Raw genomic sequence first — 24,367 nt, 5'->3', positions numbered from 1 at the left:
ACTTGCATGAAATCCAGTTGGCTACACTCTCTAGGATGCACAACTAGTTAAATGTATCATCAAGACGTGAATTCATGTGTTCACGTGGTTCAGTTTTAGAAAGTTGAGCACATCAACAGTAAGGGATGAATACACTTTAAACAAGAAAGTCTAACTATGATACCTAGAAACATGCATTATTCTGGTCTTTTTCTGATCTAGTCTACTCATTTCAGCCTAGAAAGGAAGTAATGAAGTAGACTGGAAGGTTAAATTTAGTTTTAAGAATTAAGCATTGTTTTGGCAGTCTTGTTTTTTTTTTTTTTTTTGCCAGTCCTGGGCTTTAGCTCAGGGCCTGAGCACTGTCCTTGGACTTTCTCAAGGCTAGAGCTCTACCACTTGAGCCTCAGCACCACTTCTGGCTTTATTTTTCTATGTATGTGGTACCAAGGAATCGAACCTAGGTCTTCATGCATGCTAGACAAGCACTCTACCACTAGGCCAAACTCCCGGCCCCTAGTCTTGGGGTTTTGAACTCAGAGTCTGGAACTTCCTAGGCAGATGTTCTTGTAACAAACGTCAACTGTTTTTTGTTTTTGTTGTTTTTTTTGTTGTTCCAGATGGGATCTCAGTTTTTGCCTAGGGCTGACTTCAGAACACAGTCCTCCTATCTGTGGCGTACCATGAGACCTGGATACCTGGTTGAGATGGTTTTGCTTTCTGCTTGAGCTAGCCTTGAGCCACAATCCTCAGTCTTGATTTTCATCTCCTGAGTGGCTAAGGTTATCATGTCCAGTCACAAGATGAAGGATTTTAGTTGAGCACGAGTAGAAGCCGTTGCTGGTTCATGTCTATTTGTCAACTCCACCTGAAGATGTCGGTATCTTTTACCTGATAGTAGTAGATAAACATGTGGTTTTGCCACCTGCACAGGGGCTGAATATCCTGAATCATGAGCCCAAGGACAGTGAATGGCACACACTGACAGCTGAGCTGTCAGACCCTCTAGTGTTCCCCTCCCACTTAAGAGGGGGAACCTGTGGCCTGGAGAAGCCATGTGTCTTGTTTCCAGGACTCTCCCTTGGGTAAAGAAAGAATGTAGCAAGTCCTATAAAATCTACCAGAATAACTGTAGCTACTTTCTGCATTGATTTCTTAGAGCTACATTCAGCATGGCTTTTCTTCCTTGCAATAGCCTTAGGAGACAGGCCCCCATAGTAGCACCTGGTCACCTCTGAGTTCCGCTTAGTATGAAATAACCAGTGCTGGAACACAATGAGAAAAGAGGGTGTTAACTCTCCCTTCCAGGGATAAGTGAGGAAGATGAGTTTTTCCTTAATGTTGGCTTTTCTTGCCCCTAGCTGTAACTCAGTCCTTTGTTATTCTATTCCCGACCCTCTCCTGAGGCCAGTGAGAAGCTGTCAGGACTTCCCTCCTGTGAATAAACTGCACTTTTATTCCTTCAGGAAGTTCTGGTCCTGCATATTCTTCAATTCGAGTGCTAATGGTTACACTGAAATATTTCAGGAATGGCCCACCAGGCACAGGGCTGCTCAATGAGACTGTCATTAGTGAGGAGCTTTGTGTCTGAGCCAGCCATTCACTGGGTTTCAAACTGCCTGCCAGAGGTTCACCTAGGCAATAACTGAGGCTTTAGTATTATTTTTTTCTTGGTATTTTTTTTTTTTTGCCAGTCCTGGGCTTGAGCTCAGAGCCTGAGCCCTGTCCTTGGACATTCTCAAGGCTAGAGCTCTACCACTTGAGACTCAGAACCACTTCTGGCTTTTTTTTTTCTATGTATGTGGTACCAAGGAATCGAACCTAGGTCTTCATGCATGCTAGGCAAGCACTCTACAACTAGGCTAAACTCCCAGCCCCCTCTTGGTATGGTATTTAATGCCTATGTTTACTTCTGTATCTTTAATCTTTTCACCTTCCCCAGACTTTACTTTTTAGTTTTGTTTTCTAGCTGTTTGCTTCTAGTGGATTATGACATGATTATTTTGACTGTACAACCAACATGTCAAGAGAACATGACAACAAACAAGGCAAGGAAACAAGAAATACTTTCCACCTATTGGATCTAGTCCACTGGGCACCATTTTTTTTTCTTTCCTTTCTTGTGGAAAGTATTTCTTGGAAGTACTGGGACTTGAACTTGTTAGGCAGGAGTTCTACCACTTGAGCCATACTTCAAGCTCCTATTCCTCTAATTAATTTTTCAAATAGGGTCTCATGTTTAAGTCTTAGACAGTGATCTTCCTGTTTACATTTACTGCATAGTTGATCACAGGCACATAATACGGTACCCATCATTTTATTGGCTTGAGATAGTGTCTAAAGAAATATTTGAACACTATGTGGAAAATGCACTATATATCTTGTGGGTGAGAATGGGAGAGAAAAACTGACACTGAGGGGAGGGGCAACATGGTTCAAAAAGAAATGTACTCGGGCCGGGAGTTTGGCCTAGTGGTAGAGTGCTTGCCTAGCATGCACAAAGACCCGGGTTCAATTCCTCAGTACCACATACATAGAAAAAAAAAAGCTGTCCAAGGACAGCGCTCACACCCTGAACTCAAGCCCAGGACTGGCAAAAACAAAAAAAGAAATGTACATATATATATATATATATGTATATACTTTAAAAACTATACATGCAATAGGGCGAAGGTACGCAGAACATCTTTATCTAATTTGCTGCTCTATTCCAAAACATTATTTTGCCCTAGTCAATACTGTTAAACTTAAAAAGAAATACCTGCCTGACCTAGCCTTGACTACAAGCCTCCATCCCCGTTAACTAGGCTTACAGGTGTGAGTCTCTGTAGGCAGCTGAAGAAATCTGTCTTTATGTGATCTCACTATTGTGTGACCATCATGAAGTAGATGGACACACAAACTGAGATGGCTACAATGTCACTGGTTGGCATCATCTCATGGGACCACATGGTATATGTTACAGGGTACAGGCCCACATAAACATTATGTGTAGAGAAAAGCTTGATACGTATAAGATTGATTCATCAGATTGATTCATCCTTAGCTGTTGTTGACACACCTGTCACTCAGTGGGAAACTGTCACTAAATGTCACTTGATGGGGGGAGAATGGTGTTCCTGTTCCACAGGTCTGGAATGTTTGTACTCTTGGCAATTATGGGTCTCCCTAGGTATGCATGGCAACAAATACCTACCTAGACTACTCTTCTTGTCCTACAAACATAATCATGTGGCTCCCCTTAACCAACACCAGGCCCTCATTACTCTCTGAGAACAGGCCCCAGTATGGAGTGTCCCCACAAAATACCTTGCCTCCGCCGGGCGTTGAGCTTCCTAAAGCAGGTTCCTTCCACCAGACGATTTAGGCGCTGCTGCTTGATGAGCTCTAGGATTTCTGGCTGGATCTTCTCCTTTAGTTCCCTGGTGGAAGATAAACATACAGTTAATGGTGTACCATGAGAAGCTCAGCTTAGTTGGCAGCACAGTGGACAGATGGACACAGATGAACCACATTCTTCCAGGAACAGCCCAGGAGTTCCCAAGTTGGTGATTTACAAATCATTTGCTCAGTGTCCATGGCTAGAGTTACATGGCCCAGCCACAGGATGGTCTCTGACATTTACAGAATTTCCAAAAAAGTACCAGCGACTTCAGTGACGTTTATCGAGAACCAAGTATTTGGAGAATTTCTTCTCTTAATATATAAAGGTACAGACATCACTTACACAAAGGTTAAAAAAAAATAAAGCTCTTAAATGCTCCCACCCAAGTTTTCATCTATGCCACATCTGCAGTCTGACCAAACAGGAATACTAAGCAGCCACATAAATAATATTTCATAGCATGCTGCATCTTGGGTCAACTACAGGCCCATTTTTTGCTTTCTATTCCATCTTTCACAAATGGAAACTACAACACTGTCCTAGATTCTAGCCCATAGAGATTGAGATAATGATGGGGTAAATTAAAAATTACTTGCATCTTGTCTCAGGCTAATAGGTTGTAATTTAATTCTAGACGGTGCTCTACTACAAAAATATTATGATAGGGTACAATGGTCCCTGAGTCCTGTTTTTTTCATATATTTCTTATTGTAATTAATAGAAGGGTTACATTATATTTACCAGATAGAAGGTGCATTACTTTACAAACACTGATATACTTTCTCATGTTGACTCCTGTTTTTTAAAGTGATTTGGAAGATAGGAATTTGGGGTTAGATATTCTGGCCTTTGAATTTAGGTTGTTCTGGTTGAAGTGGTACAGAAAGACCAGAGCTCAATCCTCAGGGCCATGTTGGAGGAATTAGTGAGACTGGGTCTAGACGTCAGAAGGCTAAAGTTCCAGTCTGCATGGGCCCATTTCTGGAAATGACTCCACATACACTGTAACCTTCCTTTTTTGTTGTTTATGAGTTCTTTGTTGAATTAGAGAGCTATCTTTCAAAGCAAAGCCACTGAGCTGACGGTTGCAGTAAGAATTCTATTTTTTTTGTCATGAACCCTAAAGAATCTAAAACCTAACTGATTAGTTTTTCCCTTTCTATCTGACTTCTTTCAGCTTCTTGCAAATGAACTCAGTGGTTATAAATGTGACAGACTAGCACAAATCTAAGTAATCTCTACAACATTTCCTGTGGCTGAGATCTGACCCCATGGGTAATTCAGGAAATAACACTATGGGCTGTCAAAGGAATTTGAAATTCTTGGCTTGTGTTCAACAATGTTGAGGTCATCGGTTCGGTGGACTGGCTTTTTGACAGATCCATTCTAATTTCACCGAAGAGGGAGGGAAAAAGAAGCAGGGTAAGAGAATATATGGAAAGTAAAAGCAAAATCCAAAGCTATTTCTCAAAAAGTGTCCAGGCTTAGCTAGGCCAGTCTCAAGACTCAGAAGATGGCACCATTAGACTCATAAGACTCCTTCCTCAGGTGCAGGTCTTCCCTACTTGATCATTTTGCACAGAGATAGATAGGGAAATAGGCGTAGGCATCCAACAGTAAATCCTTTAGGCTTTGTGGGCTATAGAGTGAGTAGATACATAGGCATGTCTGTATTCTAACAAAAGTTTATTTACAACAACCAGTAGTGCAAAAGTTTGGCCACATGTTATAGACCTCTGATTTGGAAGGGCTCTGGGGAGACTTTGTGCTAAGTGACAATGTCAGTTTCACAGAAATCAATCTGCCACTGTCTCAATACTACAGGGACTCAGGGTTAACCCCAAACTTGTTCTGTTCCATACTGAGCAGACTCAAAGCTTGAAATACCAGCTTGGTAATGTGGACAATGCTCAAATTTCAAATTCCCTTTCAGTCCTCTCTGCTGAACTCCAAACTGCCTCGCTGCCTGCTTGGAGGTCCCACTGCTTGACACATCCCGAGCTGAATTCCTGATTATCTTATCCAAGGCTGCTGTACTCACTTCATTCTCCACTGCTCAGACCTCAAGCCTTGAGCCTTGGCTCTTCTCTCTTTTACACCTAACCAGCTAGGGATGCCATTGTCTCTGATCTTCAAAGCGTTTCTGTTCCATGGGAGAGATTGATCTCATTACCTCTTGTTTAAGATTATTGAACTCACTTTGTAACTGCTCTTCCTTGGTTGCTTGTTTACACCATGTTGGTCCTATGTTCGAAACTTTTGATGGCACCCAATAAGGCCTTATGTAATCAGGTTCCTAGGGACCTTTCCTGCATGCACATGATGCTTTGTTTAGATATACTGTGGCCCCAGGGCGTTTGCAATGGTGGTTCTCTACCTGTTGTGCTCTTTCTCCAAATACTGTCTCTTGTGTGTGACTCTGCTCAACAGTAATCAGACATTGATGCGACATATTGTTTAAAATGGGCCTCCTAATTCCCCTTACCCTGCCTTGGATCCTATGGCATGAATCCTGCTTAACACATTGGCATCATGTTAATTGTGTGCACTGTTTCTCCACACAGGAATGGGGGTTGTGGCTTTCTCCTCACTGCTGGGTTTGTATGTTTGAACACTGAATGCTGTATATCTGAGCAGGCACCATACTTGGTACCATACCAAACAACTTTGAGAGAAGCACATTTGTGAAAAGGGCACAGACAGACAGCATAGCTACTGGCTGTATTTCTGACTTCATTTTCTTACCCTTTCTCTTCATGTATTTCTCTGTACTTTCTGAGATGACTTGAGGCAAACTCAAGCATATTCACGGGGTTAGTTTTATATTTTATGTATGGGCAGTATCATGCCTTAGTAAGTTCTGTGCTAAATGCTTTTGCACACTATTTTTCTGCCTCCTCATGATGTTTCAGGAGAAACATCTCAGCAGAAACTCTCACTATCTTCACATTTACCAAGAAGAGAAAAGCCTTAGTAGGGGTTACAGAACTTATAAATGGTAGCAGTGAAAATTGACCTGGGTCTGTTAGCCACTCTGTTTCAGATTTCAATGTATTTTTATCTCTCGACAACTTAATTTTAAATGGCCCATTTTCAGACTATTGAAGATTTTTATATCCATTAACTTGGATTACTTATGTGAATGGAGTTATCTTCTCTGTTAAGTCACATTAAGTAGGAAATAAAAAATACTTCCCTTTTGCCATCACTAATTAAGAACTACAAAATAGAATAACTTTTCAACCCACTGAAAACCTGTACATTGAATGACTACAGAAGCTCTCCAAATATCTCTTTGCATAGTGTTGACATTTTTCTTCTGAGGGTGCGCCACCATTTTTATCATGATCAGGTATGTATTTGGTAGAGTCTGGCTTTGCTACAGGCCATGTGCGGGGCACAGGAAGCCATGTGGAGGTCACTGGCACAGCCTATGAGGATGGAGAAGGTACAGGGCTGGGCTGATCATCTGGGGAGTTCCACACTAACGTTAAGCAACGTGCTATCCCCTTCTGCAAAGTGAAAGGTGTGGCCCCGATGGCCTTAAAGGTATCTTTCAGATCTCAATTCCAATGTCTTCACTACAATGCTCGGGAGGTTTGCCCTTCCTGGGTGCTACACCTGTGCTTCTTGTTACCCAGCTCTGAGCCTTCTCTAGTAAATCCTCCCCTCCCAACTTTTAAAAGTCTGCATAGTGGGGAATGCAGGACCACACAGTTCTGCCTATTTTCAGGACTTTGGACAGAGCCTGGCATGGAGAAGTTGCCCCATCCACTCTTGTTTACTGAGTGAATGAATGAATGAATGAATGAGAACAGGCATACACAATCCTTCTCTTTTCTCTTAGGTGACTCGTAATTATTGTATGAGCCATGTTGGTAGACTTCATCCAACCCCACCATAAGCCATATGAGATGACCTAAATCACTAGATAATGAACTATGCTAATAAAACATCCCCTTGGCTTCCTTCCACTCATTTTTGGGCTGTGATAGCAATTAAGCTATCCTGCGGCCTTCCCACTTCAATGTTAAAACTTCTAAAACCTCTTTATGATTAGTCTGATCTCAAGAAATCCTGGGGGCCACTGTGCTTTTCAGCTTCATGCTGTGGAGATGCACAGGAGCTGCATCCACACAGGGATTCTTTCCAAGTGGTCTTTGAGCCTCTCCTGACTAAATATAAAGACAGAACTTCTTATCTTTACCAGAAAACTTCCAAATGAGGCAGGCAGAGCCTGGAAAGTGAAGACAGAAAGGTAGAGAAGGAGCCAAGTGTTCATACTGGTAATGTAGCTGACTTTCTTGGAAGAATTCACGGTCAGACATTAATTTAGAATCACTTGGCTTGAACTGAAGTGATATTAATTTAGAATCACTTGGCTTGAACCGAAGTGATATTAATTTAGAATCACTTGGCCTTCACTGAAGTGATTCTGGATGTCTCCCTTTAGGGTTTAAGAATAGTTGTCGAGATATAACGAAATGCCCTTGTATGTGCACATCAGATGCAAGAGATGTCTCTGGCGGGACGTAGGCCCTCAGTGACCATGACACCAGTCTCCTTGCAGTGAGAGGCTGTGTCTCCCAAGACTATTCATTTATCCAGAGTGCTTTCTGCTGCGATTTCTAACTCTTAGATACTCCTAAGAGAACCAAGGTAAACACTGAACCGTATCTCTGGTAAGGTTTGTGTTCTGTCTGTCTCTCTGTGGGGGTGACTTAGCTATAAAATGACAAAATACAAGGCGTCTTATGAACTGTACTGTGCTCTGCTGATAAAGCCTGCGTCCACAGTTTCCACTCCACAATTCCCACTAGTGCTTCTTAAGATTTGAAAACCAGTGAACAGTCTGTGCTACTGCTCCACTACTGTCTTCTCAGACCTGTGCTTTTTAAATTTAATTTCGGTCTTGCATATGCCAAGGAGAAGGAGGAGGCAGGAACTGAAGAATCAGCAAACTTGAATTAAAGACCAAGATCCTTTGTTAACAAAGTCCTCTCTTTCCTTGAATGGGAATAAGACGTTCTCATTCACAGGAGATATGAGTTCATGGAATAAATAGACTGGAAGGTGCCTTGCTAATTGCCACACATTAAAAGCATAAAACATGGGTTAAGCAGGAAAGAGAAAACCAAGGAGAGAGAGGGTGAAGGGATGCTGAAGAGTTCCAGATCACACCTGGGTTCATGTTACTGTCATACATGTGTTCAGAAGAAGTCATGTTGTCTAAAGAGGCCAGAATAAGAATAAATGTCAGCTCCCTTTCCTACTTCCCATCCTTCCCCCACTTCTTCCTCTGTAAAAGAGAAAAGCAGCAAAACAAATGCACTCTTGGAAAAAAAAGACCAGTTCTAAGAGATGAGCCACAGAAAATCCTTCTCAGCTTCTAGGTGCAGAATACTTTAAACGTGGAAATATATGACATCTTGTGCCAACTGCAAGTGATAATGACCTGTATTAAGGGGCCTGCTATCTTCACACTGGGACCTGACAGGGTTATAGGCCACAGAGCAATTCAAGATGCTCCAAAGCCAAGGTGGGCCAAAATCAGCCACTACCAAAACCCACAAGAAACCTTTCTTTCCCTCTTAAGCTCTTATACCATTCATTCCCAAGCATGCTATTTTGAAGTTTGCATTGCTTTAATGATTGGTTTCTCTCTGATTGATCAGAGCTTTTTAGTTCTCAAAAAGCTTCAACCCCAAATAAAGATTCCCTTGTAAAAATTTTGTTCCATGTGCAGGACATTTTAGCTATGTACTCCTGGAGGATGACCTAAAAGTGGGCTGATTTCTCATTTAGATTCTGGCCAGCCCCTGGCCAGCACCTCCCACCACATCTAGTTCTCCCTTGGGGGGTTGCTGAGACTTGCTACCTAAATGGTGAGCTTGCAGGTCTCCTCTTGGCCTTCTCTAAGGGGCCCACAGCTGACATCAGATGGCTGGCAGGGAAATGATGCTCACACCTCCCAGGCCTCTTGCTAGACATGGTGAATCAGAGCCTTTGGGAACACAATGACTGAAAGCAGGGAACTTACAAAATCGGGCGAGACTGGAAATCTTCCTGGTTCATCCTCTCAGACTGGCGGATCTTCAGGATCTCCGTGTAGCTCAGGTTCTGTAGTTTGCTCTTGAACTGGTCCAGGGAGCTAGGCTTGGTTGTAAGAGCTCTCATAACCTGCTCCTTCACCACCTGCATTACCTGTGGATTAAAAAAAAAATTAAGCATCATTTTCCTGGGAGCTGAATTTAGTATAGGCCTTTAGGCCTCTCAAGTTCTCAGCTCCCTGCTTGCCTGGTCTAAATGCATGCACTTTCAGCCCCGGGCTTTTACAGTGTGCTTTTGTCAAGGTGAACTTCCCTTATGATCACTTCCATTCGTTCTTGTATTGTTTCAACCACACAGAAGGAAATGGTGTGACTGGGAGTGAGGAGTGGGGGTGGGGTGAGTACTTCATTTGCTCTGTATATTATATGCCTGCTGCTGAAACAACACTGTAATCAATGCAATCTCAAGAGTCAGAAATGAACAAAGGCCAAACAACAGCTAGAAGCCTGCACATGAATTATTTCTTCCAGGAGAGAAATCGCTGAGACACAATTAATGGTGAAAGTTTGGCTCTGCAGGAGTACAGATGCCCCTACCCCCGGAGTTCTTTCTGCATGATGCTGGGGCCTGAGTGCTCACACAAATTATGTGTTTGGAAATGCTCGTGTGCTCTAGCTGCTTTCAGTCAGGCATTAAACAAAGAGGTTTATTAAATGAGAACGGATGTATCCTGTTAGGAATATAAAAAAAAAGAATATGATTTTGTTCTTCAGAACAGGTGTTACTAAGAAGGAGGCAGTAAGTCACTATCTATCAATATGGATTCTTTTTCTTTGTTAGAGTGGATTGTCAGAGTGATGTACAGAGAGACTGCAGTTACATAGATAAGGTAGTGAGCACATTTCTTCTCAAACATTGCTACCCTCTCTCATGTTTTTCTCCTGCTTTCCTTCCCCCACCATCCCCCCACCATGTTGTAAAGTTCATTTCTAATACATTGTCTTGTGGTATCGCTGTTGCATTGGTTCACGCTTTGCCCTTTGTCTCACCATTTTGTTGTTCCTCTCCACTTCCCTATTCAAATAAATGTATATACAATACTCTAGCTACCAAAATCTCAATATGGGGTATTCTATACTCAAATACAGAAAGCAGAAAACAAGAACACACAAGTGCCTTCTAGAAACCCAGGTCCTTGCATATGTTAAGTAAGCTCTTAAGTAGTTGAACTATGTTCCCAGCCACGCTGTTTTTGAGACACAGTATTAATACTTTTCACCCAGGCAGGCTTCAAACTCATGATCCTCCATCCTCTATCACTTCAACAATTGAGATTTCAGGAGTGCCCCACTATTCTCAGCTCAGGACTTGTGATCTTGCTGGTGCTGTTTTCATACTCCACAACAGATGAGAACAAGTTTTACCTTTGATTAGGTGCCAATTACATGCCCAGAACACACACACACACACACACACATACACACTATACATATATACATTGTAGTTAAATTTTATAGATATTACAATATCATTTCCATTGTATGTATAAAAAATGGAGGATTCAAAACATAAATCCAGTAACATCCCATTGGTTGGTATGTATTATAAGTATTCCACTCAGACTACCATGTGGGATCATTTGGGAAATATTTAAGAGTAACCTCCTCCCTAGCCTTGTGGGAGGCTCTGGATTCCTCTCCTATGTGTTGAATCCTGTGCCAGGAGTACTTCTTTCAATCTTCCCTTTAATACAGTAGAGTAGGCATGTAGAGCACTAATTTAAAGCTGAAAGGGCTGAAGAAAGATGGATGACTTGTCCCAGATCATACATGTCTAGTTGAATTCCAAGACACCAGGCAGTCTAGTAAAATGAATGTTACAGACCTGGTGTTGGGCAAATCAGCATAAGGTATTTGCCCCATGGTATTCATTAACTGAATGTATGTTGGACACCTACAAAGCCATTATTATTTCTACCCTAGTTGAGGAAGGAAGTGGATGCTCAGTAAGTCTGTACGGCTGCAATGAAACTTGTGCTGGACTCAGAGGATAGATGTGAAAAGCTCTTTAGGTTAAGAGGAGGATGTGGAGAGAATAAAGGCCGTGGGAGAGAGTGCGTGTCTGGCATTAAAGAAAATATGTTTCAGTAGTCTACTCGAATAGCTTTCCGGATGTAGATGGTACAGGATTCTGAAAGGCCTCTCAGCAGTTATCATTCAGTACACTCAATTTTGAGTCCAGGCTGTGTTTTCCAGATCAACATCCTACTCAATTTCTCCAAGGCTCATCATTTTCCCAAACATTAGCAAATTCAGAACATTAAAAATATAGACTTTATGAGGTTGTAAATTAGGTAGTGCCTGACAATCCTTATGTTTCATTGCAAGTAACAAGTACACATCCACTTCCCTCCCTAACTACATTATGGTAGTAATAATAGAGAATTTAAAATAAGCACATTAAGTATTCAACAAGCATCCATTCTTTGCCCTGCCCAGAGGAGTTACGTCTATTGGTCTCTAAAGTACCTTCAACAGAATTTGCCTCGGTTATATTGGTACCATCTGGAAGTGTCCTAAGATTGCAACTTGTCAGGCCTACTCTAGACTGATGTCAAGGACAACTGAGGCATGGAACTCAGCTTTCCTTGCTGTCACAGCCTCGTGTTAAGGAAATCTTAAAAAGTAAGGCAGCTTCTAGAAAACCAAGGTAGTTTCATTTTTAAGCTGTATCATTTAGTTCAGACTAGACATGAATTGTATTAAATGAGATAGATATAAATAAAGATTTCGATGAGCTGAAAAAAATAAAAGCACTTGCATTTCAAAAAATTATTTGAGGGGTAGGGAGTTTGGCCTAGTGGTAGAGTGCTTGCCTAGCATGCACAAAGGCCCAGGTTCGATTCCTCAATACCACATACATAGAAAAAAGCTGAAAGTGGTGCTGAGACTCAAGTGGTAGAGCTCTAAGCCTTGAGAAAATCCAAAGACAGTGTTCAGGCCCTGAGCTCAAGCCCAGGACTAGCAGAAAAAAAATTATTTGGGGACAAGGATGTAGAGAGCAGATTTGCAGATTTCTAGTAAGGGGAAGGCAGTAAATACTGTAAGCTTTGCTGGCCATATAGTGTCTACTGAAAAGGGAAGGTCACAAGCAACATGTAAAGGGATAAGCATGGTTCTGTCCCAATAAAACTTTATTTACAAAATACAGGTGGTGGGCTGGATTTGGCCTGAAGCCATCTTCTAACCTATGAAGTGGAGAAGCAACACACAGCTTTAGAGGCAGGCAGTGTTCATAGAGAGGTGTGGCTCTTACACTTAGAAGTGAACCAATATTTCAGGGATCTGAACTAGGCTTCTTCATATATGCAGATGAGATGGTCAAGTGTAGTTAGGTTTAAGGATGAAGAGCCTTGGGTGTCATAGTTATGAGTCAAAGACATCCACAGAAAATAATCTCCCTGGTAGCTTGCAAACAACTTCTATAACCTCCCTGTTGTCTCTCAGCATTTCTGGCATGTGATGAACACCTAGCTTGCATTGGACACAACTGATTCTGATGCATGACCAAGACTTACTTTCTTGATTTAAACTGTATCCTCAGCCCTCACCTTGAATGGATTCAGGGCCTTGGTGGATACTTTGGTCTATCCTTGCTCCCTTCTGCACCAGTGTGACCATGGCAGTCCCCCAGTGAGGGTTCAGCTTGCTAAGGGACTCAAGGGTCAGATTTAAGGTCAACAAAGAAAAAAATGCTCTCAAACCACAGAGGGCCAGCTTAGCTGGTGTGCAACCTCCGAGCCCTCTCAATGTCACCGTGTGTCCTCAATGATATCAGATGAACTTGAAACATCCCATGCATTAATAATGTAAGCAATGCTCCTCTGCGGTCCACAAATGACAAGGGCTCCTCTTGGCATCCCATAATCACACTGAGGGCTTCTCCATGCATCTCTCCCCAGTGTGTCCTGCACGGGCTTCTGAGTACCCAGCTCCTATGGGCATTTGTCTGAAGGAGCAATAAGGTATACTGCAGAGCCAAAAGCCCAGTCTGTGCTTGACATGGACTGGGGGATGGAGTGGTATTCTGTAAGGTGACATTTCTCTCAGTAAGTACTGTCAAGTACCATGAGATGAGAAAATGAATAGTTTCAGACAGACCACAGGACCAGTGGGAGTGTGAACACTGGGGACCTTGCTCTGAGACCCGGTTTTCAGGTGTGGGATGGTGCGATGTAGACTCGACCTCCTGAGAATCTGTTCCTTCTGTCAACTTCCTGAATCATTCACATAGACCTCGAGACTTCCTACCCCCCAGCACCTTTCTGGTTTGCCCTGCAAACTTCTAGCTAGGACTCTGCTCCTCCCAGGCCCTTCTCACAGCAGCCACTTCAATGCAAAAGACAAAGCCAGGCTCTTTCTCTTTCTGCCATCTTAGGGCCAGTGGAGAGCTGCTGGGAACAGAAGTCCTAATGTACCAATATTGTCTGGAAGGTGATAAGACTACTCTGATTGGCTACAAGTGGGACGTCTGGAACCAAAGGAAGCGCACAGCCCTTCTTAAAATCAAACGAAACCAGGGTTATCTGGGGAAAGATGACCAGTGCCTATAGATGCACTGACATGCAATCTTTCTGCTAAGGCTGTGGGACAAAAGCTCCAGACTCTCACTCAACGGCTTAGGACCCAACACAGCCTTTGGGGGTATACTCCAGATGCTCCAATGTGCTTCCTCTAGCTTTCGGGAAAAACTGGCTGAGTCCATCTTTTCTCCCATAATGTGCCCCTCCACACCCATAGAGAACTTTCAGTGCTTTACCCTCCACCCTGTGCCCTCATTTCTGCTCTTCATCCCACCTGTGATTAACCCCTTCCTTCAAACATCCACCTGTTGGTCAATCCTAGGGTTAGAAGCCTGGTAATCCTTCCTTATCTGTATCCTCCTGCAAAACCAGCTTCATGCCCAATTATCCTATAAGGGCATCAGTTCTACCTCTGTGGAGAAATCTATGTCCTCCTTGTTTACTATTTCATCTCCAGTCCTGTAGTAGTCGCTGGGTGAATCTCTTTGTGATGGAGCAGCTTATCAAATCACATCAAGCCAGGTGTGGCTGGCTCACTCCTGTAATCCTAGCTACTCAGGAGGCTGAGATCTGAAGATCACAGTTCAAAACCAGCCTAGGCAACAAAGTCCAATAGACTCTAATCTCCAATAAAATGCTGAAAAACAGGAAGTTCAGTCCAAGTAGTAGAGCACTAGCCTTGTAGAAAAGAAACTGAAGAGGAGAACAAAGGCCCTGAGTTCAAGGCCCCCAGAATTGGGGAGGGAGGAAGGATATGACTTCTCAGATTAACAACTCACAGCTCATAGTAGATGAGCGTTTTTGACCTGTCTTGCTCAGCTCATCCCTGGAGCTTCTGATTCTGGACTAGGAGACCTTATACAAGCTGGGGCTGAGGAAAGATGATGTTCATGAGAGGCATGGGGGGAGATGAGGAAGGAAGAACTTCTGTTCCAGAGAATAGGAGAAGGGTTTGTTTTTGTCCCCAGTACTGCCCATTGTGACACAGTTGCCAGACAAGGAGCCAAGTCCTTAGCTCATGGGTGCTCCTCTTCACTAAAGCATGGACAGACAGATGGAGTCAGGGGACAGCACCTGTTCCCAGTATCCTGGGGAGTGTCAGTCAGATGCTGCCCTCCACTGAGGACTAGACGACAACCCCTATGCATTCATAGTTACTGTGTGGAAGGCCTCTGCTCAGATCAGTAGAAGCTGCTGACATCTTCTCAAGTAGCCCCCAGCTTTCTGCACAGCCATCACAATCAATGTCCCCAAACCCTTGATTCCAGCAGAGTAGGGAAGTGTCTTGTGTGCCTTCCCAGAGTGAGAAAACTTGCAGCCGGCAGTGCCCAGGGAGCCCAGGGAAGCTATTATGAAAGGGTGATCTTTTGTGCCCCCAGAACAAACCAATGGGAGAGGATTTGCTCCTTCACTCTGCCACCAACCTGCTTTGGATTTGAGCTGGGAACCAAAGTGCAGGGTGGCGGAAAGCAAAGCTCAGGCAGCTTAGAGTATCCTAGGCATCTCACCATATCCAAAACTCCATCTGAGGGTGTCAGTGTTACCCTTTCCTCCCTCTCTCAAATAATGCATCATTTCACTGAACCAGAAACTCAGCCCAGGCCTATGACAGGCACTACAACCTGTGTAGCAGCAGTAGCAGCAACAGCAGCAGATTTCCTCTCATAGCTATCTCACAGAAGGTTTCAGGCATTTTTATGGTCCATCTAAATAAATCAGCCAGTGATTCACCTAGAAATCAATTAGGTCCGGCTTGCCAAGGAACAATGGAAAAGGAAGACATGTTCTTCCTGCCTTCTCCTCCTCCATTGTTTTCAGAAAGCTGCTTCAGAAGAGCAGACACAAGAGGGAGGGTCTCAGATTGTTGCTTTCCCTTTGCCGCCTGCACTAGGGGCAGAGAGATCAGGAGGCAAGCAGCTATGGGACAAACTGCTGCTTCTCCCCACTGAACCACAGAGCCAGACTAATATGGCAATCAGAGGAAATTTGCTGGTAAGCTAATTGAAGGCTCTGGTTGGATGACAGGAAGCTATTTTCACCAGTGTCTGATAGAGTTGGCCTAAGGCAGAGCGATGTCCAAGCAAATTACATTACTGGGTGGCATTTAATCCACAGCTTTAAATAAACAACATGTCAAACAAGCCTGTTAAAATGTGACGTGTGTGTGTGTGTGTGTGTGTGTGTGTGTGTGTGTGTGTGTGCATGCAATGAGGAGAGAGGCAGAGAAGAAAGAAAAAGGAAGAGAAACAAGAATGATTTTCTTACTTTTCGTTTTTGTTTTTTTCCCAGGATGAGAGGGCAAAGAGCTACATAGTTTTAAGAAAGGTGGTACTTTTCAGTTTTCTTTTATTTATTTATTTTTTTATTGTAGGGGATAATGTATAGAAGTTACAGTTACATTCGCCAGGTAGTAGGCACATTACTTAGAATAAATTCTAAGAATTATTCATATGTATTTTGCCAAGATGGAAGCTGAAGGCAGAACTTTTTTTGCAGTATTTCTAAAGTTACAAAGAATATAAACACTGAAGTAGGAATTGCTAGAAGGGTAGGCTTTCTCTGAAGCCAAAGCTCTCTTATGATAGAAGATGTGTGTGTGTGTGTGTGTGTGTGTGTGTGTGTGTGTGTGTGTAGAGTGAATTAACTAGGAAGGAATGCCCTCAAGTTAAATAAATTTAATTGAAGTAACTTTCCTAAGCGACAGAGTTATTGTGCCAAAATAGAAGGTGATAGAAATGAGCAAGTCCCTATGGTCTTTTATTAATAAATTGATGGTATTCAAGGGACACTGAAAATATCTGGGATATATGGCAGCACATCTGGTATCTGGACATTACCCTTTTGCCACTCTATCCATCCAGGAGGCCTAGAGGAAGGAGCATGTGGCCCCCGCCCCTGCCCTCCAGCAGTCTCTACTTCCTCGAAGAGGGAGACTTGCCCCGACTCCTCTGTTCATGCACAGAGCCTCATAGCAGTTTTATGAACATCTGTGAAGTGAATGAGTGAAAACATTAAAAGCAAAATGAAGAGGAAAGAGCTTATCTATGACACAGATAAATCAGCCTCAGACCAGCCTAAGATTATTCACTATTAAGCAATCGATGAGAAACCTCTGGTTTCATTTTTCCAGGTAAAACCCGAAGCCCTGCACATTTAGATCTCCCAGTCTGATAGGTCATCATGCTTAAATAGTGACAAATGAAACAGGACAATTTCTCCCTATGGAAGGGAGATTTAATAAACTTTTCTTAAGCAGATTGCTCAGGCAAGACCACAGGGGAAATGGAGTAGGAAAAGCAGTCTGGATTCCTGAAACAAGTTCTGCCGTTAGGCAAGGCTGCTGAGCCCAGAGGGAATCTGTGTGGCTGCTTCTGTAAGTCACTCCACACCAAGAGTAGCCAATATAGCTACTGATGGATACTTGTCAGCAGACTCACAGTGGAGGTAGGCATGCGGTCCAAATTTAGAGCCTACATGGGCTAAAGTCAGTGATACACCCGCTCATCTCTGGTATCCATGAGATGGTACCAGCCATCCTGCCCCAGATGATACTGAAACTCAGGGATTCTCAAGTCTTATAAAACAGCACAGGATCTCTATATAATCACCTATAAAATGGATGTAAATAGTTGCCACCAGGTATTGTTTAGGGGCCACTGACAAGAATAAAAGCTTGCACATTTTCTGCATAGAGGTGTTTTTTTTTTTTCAGAGTATTCTTGGTTCGTGGTTGGTTGAATCTGTGGATGCCAAACCCATGGATATGAAGGGACAGCCGTCCAAGACAATTGCTTTCTTCATATTCTTTTCAAGAATGTGGGTCTGTTGAGAACACCCTGGAATGTTTTCATTGCTGGTTAAGTCCAGATTCAATTATCAACAGAATATCTTGGCAATACATGTTTTGATTTTCTTAATTTATTCTAATAGGTGCTGTTTCCTGGTATCCTGTTAGAAGTTTTAGAAGTATAATCAGGGAACTTGAGGGAATGGGTGGTGTTGAGATAGATGGGGAGTGAATGACAGAAGGGACAACACTGGTCAAGATGCATTGTTCTCATCTAAACTGAGGCCTGCTTAAAGTGACTTGTTGGATTGAAACCCTTTTGTACAACTATTTAGAGATAATAACAAACTTTTTTTTTTTAAAGAAGTACAATCAAATGAAGGAAACCATTGAGCCTATGTTCCTTTAAGTCTGGCTTACTTCACTTAATATGATTTTTTCTAAGTCTTTCCATTTCCTAACAAATGGGGTGATGTCATTCTTTCTGCCAGCAGCATAGAATTCCATTGTGTACAAATACCAGATCTTGTTGATCCACTCATCAACTGAGGGACATATGGGTTGGTTCCATATCTTTACTATGGTAAATAGTGCTGCAATGAACATCGTTGTGCTAGTGGATTTAGTATGTCCTTCTTTCTGGACAATTGGGTAAATGCCTAGTAGTGGAATTGCTGGGTCATAGGGGAGCTCTATGTTTAGTCTTTTGAGGAACTGCTTTCCATAGTGGTTGAATGAGTTTGCACTCCCACCAACCGTGTAGTAGTGATCCTTCCTGGCCACATCCCCTCCAGCATCTGTTGTTATTAGATAGAAACCTTGGGCTCTCATAGCAGAGATTTGCAATAGAGCAAAATCTAGATACATAAGGCCATATAGTATGACACTAAATGAAAGGACCTTTAGGATATAGAAATAAAAGCCATATAACGAGTGATTGTTGTCCTTAATGTACTATGTTATTTCACATCTCTTTTGCTGTCCCTTGGTTATCTCATATTGTTACAGTATCTCACTTTGTTATCTGATATATTGGATATATTTGTATTTGGTTATTTGAAATTGGATAAGGAAGGGGGAAAAGAAGATGATGGGTAGGGGTGGGAGGGAGGGAAATGGGGACCAAGACATGAGAAAGGGTATCAATGTATGTGAATTAATGCACCTTCTATCTGGTGAATATAATGTAAACCTTCTATTAATTACAATAAAAATATATGGAAAAAAAAGAAGTACAATCAATCCTGACTTTATTCAGCTTGTGTTTTTCAAGCACCTAAAGTGTGTTCAACACTGGGTGAGATGTTGAAAATGGAAGAACCAGGGCTTCTGCCCACGGACAGCCACCCCAAGGTAGTCCTGAGGAGTTGGGGTATAAACAGTATGAATAAACTCCAGTTACTGCTGGCATGGATATGGGATATAAAAACCACCACAACTCAGGAGCAGAAAAACAATGATTTGTAATCCCACAGCGATTGTTTTTTTTTCTCACGAATATATTTGAATCCTTACCCTGCTGTTTTAGCAGTTACATTTCTCAGAGTGGACTGAAATTATTAATTTACTACCCATCTCCCCAGGAGGAGGACCTTGGGCCTTATAAAGGGAAGAAACCATATCTCATTTGTCTTTTTATCACCAGTGGATTTTTTTAAATCCCTTCTACTTAGGCAATGTCCCCTGCAGTCCAGTAAACTGAAGGTCAACTAGATTACATTTTTAGAGTCATAAGGTTTAAAAAAATGATTTGTGGCAAGTCTTTATGAAGGCTAGCGACAAAGCTCTGTGATAGTCTTAAGTAGAGGAAAGAGAGAGTTTCGGAAGGCACAATGATAGATTAACTCTAGTGAACATGCTATGGTATCAATGTCCTGCTGTATTTCTCCCAGATGGTTGCAAATTGGAACATCTCATAAATCGCCAGGTCTTTTCTCTTTCAATGGCTAGTTATTACAGTGTCCCAGGGCAGAAGAGCACTTTCTGAAGTAAAGTAATTGTGAGTCATTCATTATCTTTACAGGAGAACTTGTCAACTGGCACAGCCACGAAGTTCAATTAAACAGGACAAAGTGCTCTGACTGTAAACCCTGACAGTCACTGCAGAGTTTGTAGCCAACGAGACCAGAGGAGACGTGAAATGGTGCTGGTGTTGGTCTGCTCAGGGCCTCTAGGACCTTCTCTTTTCTGCTCATCGGATGCACCCATGCTTGTGAAGCCAGCTGTCCTGTCCCCCAGCTTCCAGAAATCAACTGGGTCAGCCACATTGGCATCTTAATGTGGCTCTTTTCTCTACTGGTGTGCCCACTCAGGAAATAGCATTGGTGGCAATGTATGACACACTCTCACCATCCCTTTCTCGCATGCCAATGGCAGACATCAATAATCAATTACACCTTTTTTTTCTTGCTTGCTGAAGCAGGACTCTGCCTACCAAGACTTATGATCAGTCAGTTGAATTTGACATTTATCATGGTATTCAACCTCCATTTCTGATGTCTGAGAGCAGAAGTTACCTCTTATTTAGTACATGGGACTAGAAAATAACTTGGGAATAAATTGTCTTAAAAGTCCTAATGTCTACTAATCAATTTCCTTGAAGGAATAACCCAAGCTTTTTTTCTAGGATTTTGTATTCCATTTTGTGTATCATGGCTATAGTTGGATCTAACAATGGCTAGTATAATATTAGCATCAGTTATCATCTTTTTCTTGGAAGCCTACATAAATGCACAGTCCTGATTTATAAGAAGGCAAGTAGAGCCTAGAAGCTTTGCTGCATAAAAGGGGGAAGGGTCAAGTTATAGACATTCTGATGCTTACTTTGCATGACCACCTTTTCACTTCCTTCAAATTTCAATTATTGGAAAACTCTAGACAACATCACTGAATACACTCAATCTAAGGCATTGCCTTAGAATTACTTGGGTGAGGTAGATGTCAGTGGCTCACACCTGTAATGCTAGATATGTAGGAGGCTGAGATCTAAGGACTGTATTTTAAAGTCGGCCTAGGGAGGAAAATCCATGAAATTCTTATCTCCAATTAACTGACACAAAGCTGGAAGTTGAGCTGTGGTTCAAGTGGTAGAGCTAGCCCTGAGCAGAAAAGCTCAGGAACAGAATTCAAACCCTCAAACTGTTCCCCCATCCTGAAAAAGAACGACTTGAGTGAAATTAACTGAGGATTTTCTAAGTTATAAAAAATGCTCTTACCATTTGTTTATTAAAAACAACTAACCTTCTCAAAAGGATATAATTTGTTTTGGTTGGTCATAGGGCTTGAACTCTGCCTGAGCGCTGTCCCTGAGCTCTTCAGCTCAAGGTTAGTACTATACCACTTTCAGTTTTCTGGTGGCTAACTGGACATGAGTCTCACAGACTTTCCTGCCCAGGCTGGCTTTGAACCTCAATCCTGAGATCTCAGCCTGCTGAGTAGCTAGGATTACAGGCATGAGCCACTGGTGTCCAGCTTCAAAAGGATATAATTTGTAATAGAATTCAGTTGTACCATCAGGTGCCACTTAAAAATGGACTGCATATGTGACAGTGGTCTCCTAAAACTACATCATTTATTAACACTGTAGTTTGTGTAAGTTCACTGTACAATGTCCACAAAATGAGGACATCTCAGCACATATTTCTCAGATGCTCATTTTGTTAAGTAACATGATGTCAGATTAAGTTTGGATACTTAAATATATATGCACATAAATATGTATATGTATACATATATATATGTATATACATACACACATATGATCACTAACTAAAGCAAGCTTCAAAAATATATTTCAAGTTATGCTTCTCAATTTCCTATTTAAGAAAAGCATACAGACTACATTGGATTCCCCCATGCATCTTACTCTTGAATTAGAAAATATACTTAGCCAGGCATGGTGGCTCATGCATGCCTGTAATCCTAGCTACTCAGGAGGCTGAGATCGGAGGATCAAGGTTTAAAGCCATCTCAGGCACTAAAGAAAGATCATGAGATTCTTAACTCCGATTAACCACTAGAAAACTGGAAGCGGTGCTGTGGCTCAAGAGATAGGGTGGTAGCCTTGAGCTGAATAGCTCAGAATGCCCAGGCCCAGGGGTAGGGCGGTAGCCTTGTGCTGAAGAGCTCAGGGACAGCGTCCAGGCCCAGAATTCAAGACCCATGATCCACAAAAAAGAAAATATATTTGTAAACTGCTACCTTATTCATTACCCACCCTCTGCCACTTCCCATCAACTGCCAATCACAAGGGTCAAGAATATGGGAAGCCACAGAATCATGGCTGCTATTATTCACCAGGCACCAGCACAGTATCTTTAAATTATCTCTTTCTTTCCCATAGTCCTACCAAGTAGACAGTATCAGTATCCATTTGTTTTAATCCTAGAAACAAAGGCTTAGAGGGATTTACACAGCTAAATGACAGGAGAGGAACATGAATCCCAATTATGCAATTAGAAAGTCTGTGCTTTAATGTACTACAAGGGAAAAATCAAGCTGCGGTTGATTTCAGAATATCAGATTTGAATGGAAACTGCTTCGTTGTAGCCTATAGTTAAATGCTATTGCCCTAAGTAGGTGAGAGGATGGGTGAGTAATGCACGTCTCCTTGTGAGCAGTAGGCGCTCAAGTATAATCAAATGAGAAAAGTGGTCATTACAAACCAAATCCAAGGTGGGCAGAAACTGCTCTGGGGCTCAACTCAGAATCAATTAACATCATATAAAGATAGTAGAATCCTGGAGTTTGAGTCTAGGGGAGAAGTCAGAGGTTGAGCTGCAGCACTCACCAGGATGGAATTAAGTAACTTTCTGGAAATCACCCAAGAAGAAATAGCAGGACAGGAACGGGAAGCTAAAGTTCAGACCTCTCACCTGCTCCCGGGTGTCTGCCTTGCATGTTCTAGTGTCAAACGAGGGACCAGGGATGACCAGGGAGGACCAGGGAGCTGGGAGATCTTCCAGCTGGAGTGGCTGGAATGCCAAGTGTAAGAAAAACAGGTGCTGGGTGGGTCCTGGAGTCTGGGTGTGATTTGAGTTTAAAGGAAAGAGTAAGGGCCAGAGGCCTTCCTGATCTGTAATAAGGTATGTCCTGAAGAACAGTCTGAAGGAAAGTACTGGAGTCACATGAACTGGCTCCACATTTACCATTTATGCATCATGTAGGGGGCAGAGACTCATCTCAATCTCTGGTCCATACAGATCTTGCAGAGCAGGAAACAGACGGAAGGAGATAAAGCTTTCAAGGGGCTTTGATAGGACAGACCCTAAATGGTAATTAGTGCTTCTTATTTTTCATTAAGGGAGAATATAGATTGAAATGAATCGGAGAACAACTAGTGACTGCTGTCTAGGAGAGGCTGGCCACAGCATTCCAAAAGTGGTGAGAATAAAAGATCTCTGAGCTAAAGAATGAAATGATAAAATTCAAAGAGCAGTGGGTCAAGCCACTGTATCGGGTGCCTCCCTGGCTCTGTACCTTTCTGCTTGGGATGCATCTTGAGTGATGTTTGGTATGCACATCTTTAAACACATTTCTGTGTTTCTCTCCATACATAGGCTTGGGAATCTGTGTCACTTTCGAGTACTGTGGTTGGGTTCCTGAGAAAAATCCCCTCAAAAGCAAAGGGCTTATGTTCCTCAAGTCTCTGGCCAGGGGTTACCAATGGAACTTGAAAGAACAAACATCCATAGGGTGCTAGTGCAAAAGGAAATGTAAAGCAAGTGTTTTGTGCTTTGTTTTCACACCCAAGTAGAGCTGAAACAATCTCTATGTAGTGTCATGATCAACGTATCTCTTTCCCATGTTCCCACCTAAATAACTACTCAGGGGGCTGAGATTTGAGGATAATGCATTAAAGATAGCCTAGGAAAAAAGGTTATAGACTATCTCTTATTAGCAAAATAATGTAGATTTGAGGTGTGGCTCAAGTGGCAAGGCTACTGGGCCGCTGGGGGTTGTCAGGTCAACTGAAGTAGCAGCAGAAACCCCTCCCTCGTCCGAAACCCCTGCACAATGCTGATTGTGCCTGCTCAGTTGTACCTGCATGATGTTGACTGAATCACAGTCCCACAAGCTCAAAATATTTTTCTTCTGTCTATAAAATCCCCAACTTGCTTAGGTTCCAGTGTAACCTCTCTAGTTCCGACCAGGGGGTTCAGCGGGAAGCCTACTCTAATAAACTTTCCTTTGCCTCTACTTACCCTTATGTCTCTCCTCTTTCTCTAACCCTTACAAAGGTACCAGCCATGAGCAAAGCAATGTTGAGTGAGCATACTAGGTCCTGAGTTCAAGTTAGTACCAGCAATTTAATAAAAAGGAAAAAAGAAAAAGAGAAAAAAAATAAATGTCAAACTGGTGTGGTACAAGAGATGATTGAAATGGCAAGAGAATGAGACAGAAAATGCTATGGGAAAATAATTCCAAAACTGAACAACATGAAAACATTTTTCAATGTGTAAGAGAAAGCAAGACTACAAACGCTTACAGTTTTGGCCCAAATCTTCCAAAGTAAAAGTGTTGAGATACTTTATAGGTCCAAGTGCATTCTGTCTCAAGGCAAGATGACTCCAGAAAGACTCCA

The 24,367-nt window shown here is 42.4% G+C and overlaps 1 protein-coding gene across 2 annotated transcripts in view; it reads right to left on the bottom strand.

The window, feature by feature from the left end:
• Window positions 1-24,367, bottom strand: part of Elmo1 (engulfment and cell motility 1) — a 425,322-nt gene that overhangs the window by 27,857 nt on the left and 373,098 nt on the right. For both annotated transcript variants that reach the window (XM_090332628.1, XM_090332626.1), the window contains 2 exons: window positions 9,405-9,568; window positions 3,289-3,401 (listed from right to left, as the gene is read on the bottom strand). In XM_090332628.1, the coding sequence (XP_090188754.1) occupies window positions 3,289-3,401; window positions 9,405-9,568 (277 nt within the window). The remainder of the gene's footprint in view (window positions 1-3,288; window positions 3,402-9,404; window positions 9,569-24,367) is intronic.

This window comes from Megascapheus bottae, chromosome 5 (genome assembly GCF_031878675.1).
Source record: "Megascapheus bottae isolate mThoBot1 chromosome 5, mThoBot2.hap1, whole genome shotgun sequence".
Taxonomy (NCBI): Eukaryota; Metazoa; Chordata; class Mammalia; order Rodentia; family Geomyidae; genus Megascapheus; species Megascapheus bottae.
The sequence above is the reverse complement of the archived record's forward strand: the minus strand, read 5'-3'. Positions and strand labels throughout refer to the sequence as shown.